At 51.3% G+C, this 8,963-nt stretch overlaps 1 protein-coding gene across 1 annotated transcript; it reads left to right on the top strand.

The window, feature by feature from the left end:
• The first annotated feature begins 2,128 nt into the window (after positions 1-2,128).
• LOC117840805 (glutamate receptor 2.7) lies at positions 2,129-8,743 on the top strand. The gene is made up of 4 exons (XM_034721344.2): positions 2,129-2,642; positions 5,458-6,770; positions 6,868-7,180; positions 7,261-8,743. Exons 1-4 carry the CDS (start codon positions 2,348-2,350, stop codon positions 8,322-8,324), a joined length of 2,985 nt encoding a protein of 994 aa, XP_034577235.1. The 5' UTR covers positions 2,129-2,347; the 3' UTR covers positions 8,325-8,743.
• The last annotated feature ends 220 nt before the right edge of the window (positions 8,744-8,963 follow it).

An 8,963-nucleotide genomic window follows, 5' to 3' on the forward strand; every position in this document is an offset into this window, starting at 1 on the left:
GTTGAACACTTGTTCTTATCATGTCCTTTTGCGCGTATTATTTAGCGTATAGTTTACTTCACTTATAATATACCACCCCCTTCCAATATTAAGATTTTTTTCGGAAATTGGCTTAATGGGGTAGATAAGAAAAATAAGGCTAGGATACGCATTGGAGTGTCAGCTTTATGTTGATCCATTTGGAAACGCAGGAATGACTTTATCTTTAACAAACAAACGGGTATAGGTTATTTATATGGCGGTGCACTGGATACAATTATGGTCACACCTCCTCCCGGCGGATCAGCAGGAGCCTATGGTTACTGGATGCAACCAGTTGCTCACGGTTGCATAGGACTTCTATTTCCAGGCTACTGGGTGGCAACACATGTCTCAACCTTGACTGATCCATGATTGTAATATTTGAAATTTTCTGCACTATGCAATAAAAGGTTGTGTGCATCAATTGATGCATAGGTCGGGGCAATCCCCATTTCGAAAAAAAAATGAATTTGGTTTCAAGTTTCAACGTCTTATTACGTGCAGCATCTGCCTTGAAAGCAAAAGGTATCACATGCATGGAAAAACCAACCCAAAAATATATATCATCATACATAAGCTGACCTTGCATTCAAGTTTTTGTGTCCGTTTTTTTTTCACAATAGATTTCCCTAGCTAATATCCGTGCCAAGCGCTTTGACATTGTAACTCTACGATATTTTTCCCAGTAGCACCAACATCCATGACGTCGACACTATATTTCTACCTTTAAAGATCTGCAAATAGAATGGCAGCCATTGAGTGACACCAAATCATAGTGCCAAATTAAAATAATATGTAGAGAAGCAAGTGTTCAACCGGAAAACCAGATGACAAAATTCTGACTTTCCTGTGTGTCAAGCTGAAGTTTGACAACCCCAGGAAATTTCAGCTCCGTTTCCATCCTTTGACAAAGTGTATAAATAATAAAACTATGCATGCGTCATGTTGCTTGGTATCTTTCAGTTAATAACACAACACTATTTATACCTCTGATTTAAAATAGTATTGACCCGTTTTTAAAGTAAAAATAGGATAATTTGTGTTCTAGTTGGATACTGCTGTGCCTTTAGCTTTTCAACAACTTTAATAGTCTAGGTTTTAAAAGGCAGCTTACAAATCTAATGAACTGTTATGAACTTATGATACTCTTAGATCTTCCAGCGAGCAGGTATGCTATACTTCACAATATCCAATTCTGGTAGAAGCATAAACTAGCATAGCGAACTACTAACAACAGTTCTTCAGTACGTATCCCTACCGTGCTCAGCAAAAGATCCTCTCTGCTCTTTTGGCCTTTCTGCATTCCGAGGACAAACGTTGTCCAGTAGTCCTCTTGAGGACAAGAATTCGGTTCAAACGTTGTCTGTCAGTCCATGTTTGGTGTCACAAATCCTCTGTAGTTCAGAAGAGACACATGTACAAGACACTGCAGAGTTGCGACAAAACTGTAGCTCAAGTGTTCTTGTCTGTCATCATGCATCTTACGGGATACAGATCTGGAACACAGTTTCTATTTTATCTTTTCAGCAGCAGGAGTAGGTAAGAGAATCCCTCGGTTTGTCGCCGTAAAGGTCCGCTGCGGTCAATTTTTACTACAGTACACATCACTTTTGTGGGATGCATGCAGATTAACATTTCCAAACGCAACCATGTTCTTCATCAAGCGCGTAGCGGGTACGCTGAGAACAGCTTTGTCGTCGCAAAAGTCTAGCGAGGTCAATGTTTACAAGCTCATTGTCGGGCCTGCAAAACTCTGCATCTGGTGCAGGCAGTAACGTAACCCAGTCAGTTCTTCCATTCTTCCATTCTTTGCCTCGCCAATGCAAACAAGAAACCGAGACCAGGACCCGGAGGTCGGAGGAGCACGAGGCCGCCATGGCATTCGTCGCGGAGTTTTCGCCGTCCCCACTAGAACTGGATCCCATGCCGATCCGCGATGCCGCGACCCCAAGTAAGTCTTGGGCTCCGCCACCGACCCTCTCCTCGACCGCTTCCTTCCTCCGCTCGCTGCCACGTTCTTGTCTGCGTGCCCCTGCCCCACGCCACCCCACGTCGCATCATCTAACCAGTCAAGTCAAGCGCGCATGCCGTTTATAATTTTCCTGCAAGAAGCGTCGCTCTCCGAGTCACGCGGCGCGCGCGGCCTCTCCTTGCTTCTCGCCGGCCCGCGCCGCGGGTATAAAGCGAGAGCGCCGGCCCCGTTGCGGCGCTGGACACCAGCAGAGAGAGTCGATCGTGTGTCTTCTTCACTGCAGTCGTCTTCCTCCTCCCATAAACTTGGCCTGCTGGAGCTGCAGTGGTAGTGGTAAACTGGTAGGTAGGGTAGATGGGGAGACTACTACGCTGCTCTTCTTTTCGCTCCGTCTCCTCCTCCTCCTCCCTCCACTTCCGCCGCCTCGTTCTGGCCTGGTGCGTCGTGGCGGCGAGTTTGCAGGCGGCCACGGCGCGGCAGGTGCGCGTGGGCGTGATCCTGAACCTGGCGTTGCCGGTCGCGCAGCGGCGGAAGGTCGGCATTAAGATGGCCCTGGAGGACTACTACGCCGCGCACCAGGGATCCAGGACCAGGGTCGTGCCGAGCTTCCGGGACTCCGGCGGGGAGGTCGTCGGCGCCGCGTCTGCCGGTAAGCTCCGCACACACCACACACTTCGCCCTTCGCCGTTTCAGTATCAGATGCATCTATATATCCAAGCATACTTGAAGCTCGTAGCAAATCTATACAACTCCTACTAGCATGCATGCTCAGTCTGATCTGCTTTGCTTGGTCCATGTTCATTCACCGGTTTCTATTAATCTGGTTAGCAACGTACTGCACTGTTAGTAGCTGGGCTGTTCTTCAGCAGAATCGATCGCTGATTTGCGGTGAAATAGCAGTGCAAGGACAGGACCTAGCGTAGCATCTTTCTCGCGTTCGTCTACCCAGATGGCCAGATGCATCGTCGTCTTTGATGGTATGAGCCATGAACGTACCAGTAGTTGGCTAGTTGCTGTGGCTCTGCCAGGTCCAACCGACCACAAGGCCGGCGGGCCATGGCCGCCTCTAGCTTAGTTTGGCATGTTCCTTCGCGTCTCTATCTTCTCCTCCGGTTTGAAATGGTCGCCGGAGTTCGCGATCGAAGTTTTCCTTCAACTGTCGAGTTGCTTTCAAGCTTATTAGTGTACCAGTAACGTGAGGGGTCGCGTTCTCGTCTAGCTACCACATCCACGACGACGACGACCCGCCATGCTGTCTCCCCATGCATCAAGGTATAACGAAGACACACAGCACAAAATTATTTGAATTTTAATCCCAAAATAAATTGAATCTCGCTGAAACCGATTATAAACTGCCATTTGCACTACTAGTAGTCGATCAGTACGTAGCCAGGGTCTCCTCGAGAGGACGAAACAGCATTAGATTTCTATAAGGATCTGGTGCTGTTACATCACATCACTCATCTCATACGTGTCTGCCTGTCTGTGGATGAGATAAGCTTGTTTTTAGAGACCACAACAGGCTACAGCATCATGCATGCCATGTCTGTCGCCTTCGATCCTTGCCTTCAGAGTCATGCTTGGACCAGTCTTGGGTACGGTGTTCCTTCACCGCGAGGCACGTGCGTTGGGAGCGAGATGAGATGATGGTCCAGTTGAGCTCGCGGCCGGTGCCGAAATCTTCAATCATGCTAGACTTCAGTCGTCCAAGCACGAAAGCAGCTGACAGAGATGTAGATGGCATCTATCTGCCGTTAATCCTTGTCCAGTTTATTTCCACACACAATTACAGGATGCTGCGTGCTACTGTGCTAGTGCCTACAAGATTCAGGTTGGCTTAGCTAATTTTACCACAATTAGGGTCTGTTTGGCTCCCACGTGCTAAAGTTTAGCACCTATCATATCGGATGTTTGGATACTAATTAGAAGTATTAAACATAGGCTAATTACAAAACTAATTGCACAGATGGAGTCTAATTTGCGAGACGAATCTATTAAGCCTAATTAGTCCATGATTTGACAATGTGGTGCTACAGTAACCATTTACTAATGATGAATTAATTAGCCTTAATAGATTCATCTCACGAATCAGCCTAGGGATTCTGCAATTAGTTTTATAATTAGCCTATGTTTAGTACTTCTAATTAGCATCCGATGTGATGCGGTTAAAGTTTAATATCCGGTATCAAACATCCTTGGTAGTAGAGTTACAGCGCCCACTTTGCACGACAGGGTCGGATAGTTTTTACCTTTTGGGGTACACAAACTACAGCGCGCGTGAAGTGGACGTGAGCAGTTGCAAATAGGGTTCAGACATGTCCCCGTCAGACACCAGTGGCAAGTGGCGACTGAAGACTGAGCACTCTTTTCGTATTGGCCGCAGCCTTGCTATACGAAAATCCCTGGTCTTTCCGCGTGGAAAAATAGGCGCGATCGGACCCGGGACTGATCGACCTGCGGCGTAAACTTGTTTGGATCCGTAAATTAGTTCGATAATTATATTAGATGTGAACTAATTATAAAACTAATTGCATAAGTCGTGGCTAATTCACGAGATGAATCTATTAAACTTAATTAATCTATAATTAGCACATATTTATTAATTAGAACTAACAGATTCATCTTGGGAATTAGACTTCATTTATGCAATTGGTTTTATAATTAATTTATATTTAATCTAAACATTCGATGTGACAAGTAGCCTTAGGCCTGTAATTGTCGGGTCAACTTTAAATCGCCTAGCTGCTGAGAAGGATTAACTACCTGCGTGTAGGCCACTAGTGTCAGTAGCAGCCATTAGTCCATCATTTGTCGTCAATCCATCCATCACTTGTACAAGGAGCTTTGGTCAGTCAATTTTTAACAGTACTAGCATGTCTTACGACAGAAGAATCAGAACTAGTTTCTGTAGGATTATTATGAAAGATGAGATGGTTAGTATAGCAGACGACAGAGGACAGCCCTTAGTTGCAGTCAGTGAACCAGATTACTGCTTGGCAGCCAAGCACTTCGAGGTCTGGTGGTCAACGAAATGGTTGTACAGGAATCCGGCTTTCTAGAGTTCTCTAACCGAAAGATAATCAGCGAATAAAGCCATCTTTTTTTCGTATGTCTGTACTGTGCATGTCTGTATGGAACTATTCTCGCGACGGCTTCTTGTGCCATACAAGCAAAGCATCAAACTACTTTAGCAACTGAGATGAGAAAATTCCAAACTAGTTAAATATAAAAGGAATTCTTTTTTTAGGTCAATAGAAAAGGAATTCTTGACCAGGTAAACTAGGCCTGCCATCTGTCGCTATTTTGATGTCAACGTACCTTTGGCAGCAACGAAAAAAAAAACGTTTGTTGACAAGCAGTACAGTCTGTGGCCCAGCAGCCAAATTCTCCTTTGGGCCGAGATGTTTATGGGCTTTGTGGTCCATATTTCTGAACGGTGGTGTTTCAATTTGCTTTTGTTTCAGCGGTGGACCTGATCAAGAACCAGCAGGTGCAGGCGATCATCGGGCCGCCGTCGTCGGCGGAGACCGCGTTCGTGGCCAACCTCGGCACCAGCACGCACGTCCCCATCCTCTCCTCCTCCGCCACCTCCCCGGAGCTCTCCCCGGCGCAGACACCCTTCTTTGTGCGCACCGCGGCCAACGACTCCTTCCAGGCCGCGCCGGTCGCCGCCGTCCTCGCCGCGTTCCGGTGGCACGCGGCGGTCGTCGTCTACGAGGACTCGCCCTACGGGTCCGGCATCCTCCCTGCCCTCGCCGACGCGCTACAGGGCGTCGGCGCCAGGATCATGGAGCGCGCCGCCGTGCCGGTCGACGCCGACGACGGCCACATCGACGCGGTGCTCTACCGCTTCATGGCGATGCCGACGCGCATGTTCGTCGTGCACATGAAACTCTTTCCCGCCGCGCGGCTGTTCCGACGGGCCAGGAAAGCCGGCATGATGACGAATGACTACGCCTGGATCGCCACGGACGGCGTCGGCAGCGCCGTGGACGCGCTGGGCGCCGACGACATCGACGCCATGGAGGGGGTTGTCAGCCTCAGGCCGTACGTGCAGATGACGGAACAGGTAAGGAACTTCTCGGCGAGGTTCAGGGCGAGGCTCCGGTGGGAGAGCCCGAGCGCCGACATCTACGCCCACGACCCGACCATTTCGATGCTCTGGTCGTACGACACGGCGTGGGCGGTCGCGGCGGCGGCGGAGGCCGCCGGTGTCTCCAGCCCGGCGTTCCAGTCACCGCATAGGAGCACGGTGACGGACCTGGACCGGCTCGGCGTGTCGGCCACCGGAGCAGCGCTTCTCAAGGCGGTGCACGAGACGACGTTCCACGGGCTCGCAGGCAACTTCAAGCTCGTCGACGGGCAGCTGCAGCCCCCGGCCTATGAGGTCATCAACATCATCGGGAAAGGCGCGAGGTCGGTGGGGTTCTGGACGCCGGAGGCCGGGATCTCGCAGGCTCTCCACCCCAACGCCGCCAAAGGTCTGAAGCTTAGTACTGTTTGGCCTGGTGATGCGACGTCGCCGCCCAAAGGATGGGTCGTGTCGCCGAACGGACAGAAGCTTCGCGTCGCCGTGCCGGTGAAGCGAGGGTTCAAGCAGTTCGTCGACGTCGGCAATGAGTCGACCACCGGACACCAGGCAAACGTCACAGGCTACTGCATCGAGGTGTTCGACGCCGTCATGCGCAAGATGCCATATCCGGTGGGCTACGAGTACGTTCCGATCCCCAACAGCTCGGAATCGTACGACAAATTCGTGTCCCTGCTTCCAGAACAGGTGGGTATTGCAGAGAGATTGAATCGGTGAGTTGGGTCTGTCATCAACTGACTGACTGAGTAAAAAGTTGAATTGAGCTATGGCGATGTGACTGCAGAGAGCGGACATCATCGTCGGCGACGTGACGATCACGGCGAGCCGGATGGCGAAGGTGGACTTCAGCATGCCGTTCACGGACTCGGGGTGGTCGATGGTGGTGGCGGTGCGCGCGGAGACGAGCACGAGCATGTGGATCTTCCTGCAGCCGCTCACCACCAGCCTCTGGCTCGCCAGCTTCGCTTTCTTCTGCTTCACCGGCTTCGTCGTCTGGGCTATCGAGCACCGGATCAACCCCGAGTTCCGAGGCACGCCATGGCAGCAGTTCGGCCTCATCTTCTACTTCTCCTTCTCCACCCTCGTCTTCGCGCACAGTAAGCGTGCACCTTTTTATTCAGTTCACAAATCTGGAACACCTTACCAATTTGTTGAACGATGGCTCTGTCATTTGCAGAGGAGAAGCTGGAGAGCAACCTGTCCAGGTTCGTGGTGATCATATGGGTTTTCGTCGTCCTGATCCTGACGTCGAGCTACACGGCGAGCCTGACGTCGATGCTGACGATCCAGAAGCTCCAGCCGACGGTGACCGACGTCAGGGAGCTCCAGCGGAGCGGCTATCACATTGGGCACCAGGAGGGTACCTTCATCGTGGCCTCTCTCCAAAAGCTCGGCTTCGACAAGGCCAGGATGAAGAGCTACAGCACCGCGGAGGAGTACGCCGACGCGCTGTCCAGGGGCCCGGCCAACGGCGGCGTCGCCGCCGTGTTCGACGAGATCCCCTACCTGAAGCTCTTCCTGTCCCAGTACTGCGACGGCTACGCCATGGTCGGCCCGGTCTACAAGACCGACGGCTTCGGGTTCGTGTTCCCGCTGGGGAGCCCGCTGACGCCGGACGTGTCGCGGGTGGTGCTGACGCTGGCGGAGGGGGAGGAGATGGCGCAGATCGAGAAAAAGTGGTTCGGCGAGCCCGGCGCGTGCCCGAGCCAGGGCAGCGGCGCCGCCGCCGTCGGCTCGTCGAACCTCAGCTTCCGGAGCTTCGGCGGGCTGTTCCTCATCACCGGCGTGGTGTCCGGCCTCACGCTCCTCATCTACCTCGCCACCTTCGTCTACCACGAGCGCGGCGAGGTCCGGGCGGCGGAGGACGAGGGATCCGGGAGCTCGTCGGTGCGGCGGCTCCGCGCGTGGCTGCGCCACTTCGACCAGAAGGACCTCAAGTGCCCCACGTTCAAGACGTGGAACGAGGTGTCCGTCCGGGACGGAAGCCAGATGCAGAGATGGGTCGATGACACCGTGCGGAACGGCCGCGGCGGCGCCGACAGCGCGGTGCCGGCGGCGGGCGAGGAGGAAGCCATCGGCATGAGCCCCTTCAGCATCTCCGCCGCCTCGGAGATGATCAACGCCGGCTCGTCGCCGGCGTCGGAGCTCGGGACCTCGTTCGAGCAGAGGATGCAGGAGGCGCCACACTCTGCGGAGATGACACACTCTGTGGAGATGATGCCTAGATCAACGGCCTCGTAACTGTAAATTTCTAGATGTGGATGCAGGGCAATTGCTCCCTAAATGGCATGGCACGTCTGGTAGAAAACTCTGACCAGTCAGTCAGTATGTCCATAAATAGTACTCCCTCCCTCGGTTGTTAAATATATGAACGTTTAGGATAAGCAAATTAGTTCATTTTTGAACCAACTAGATTATCCTAAATGTCATGCAAATTAGTTCATTGTTGAACTAACTTGTCCGTCGTACGTCATATATTTAAGGATGCTACGTCATACGTCATATATTTAAGGTATGACAGACGGAGGTAGCAGTAGGTACATCAGCTTAGCGAAGTGCTGAATGACGCTACCTGTAATTATGGAACAGTATCTGACCTGTGTGCATTCATCAGGAGAATGTTTGTGTTGGAATGCGAATCGATGATAAAACTTTGTTCAGATCGACAAATGACACATAGTACATGTGACATGATAAGTGAGCCATTCTCACTGGATGCTACTTTCCAATCTAATCTATACATGTATGCAGGAACCAACTCAACAGCAACAATTGACGTCAACCATTAAAACTATTTATTTTTTACTTTTTACCATGATGTAGTAGTGATGTGAACGAAAGTTTGGAGAGCAAATCAAGCTGTATGCAAATGAACGTGCT

The sequence above is a fragment of the Setaria viridis genome, chromosome 1 (genome assembly GCF_005286985.2).
Source record: "Setaria viridis chromosome 1, Setaria_viridis_v4.0, whole genome shotgun sequence".
In the NCBI taxonomy this organism is placed as follows: Eukaryota; Viridiplantae; Streptophyta; class Magnoliopsida; order Poales; family Poaceae; genus Setaria; species Setaria viridis.

Bases quoted from the DNA above. Each gene is read 5' to 3' on its own strand.
- LOC117840805 (XM_034721344.2), top strand. From the start codon at position 2,348: ATGGGGAGACTACTACGCTGCTCTTCTTTTCGCTCCGTCTCCTCCTCC. The intron at 6,771-6,867 runs GTGGGTATTGCA...ATGTGACTGCAG, and splicing joins TGTCCCTGCTTCCAGAACAG to AGAGCGGACATCATCGTCGG. The intron at 7,181-7,260 runs GTAAGCGTGCAC...TGTCATTTGCAG, and splicing joins CACCCTCGTCTTCGCGCACA to AGGAGAAGCTGGAGAGCAAC.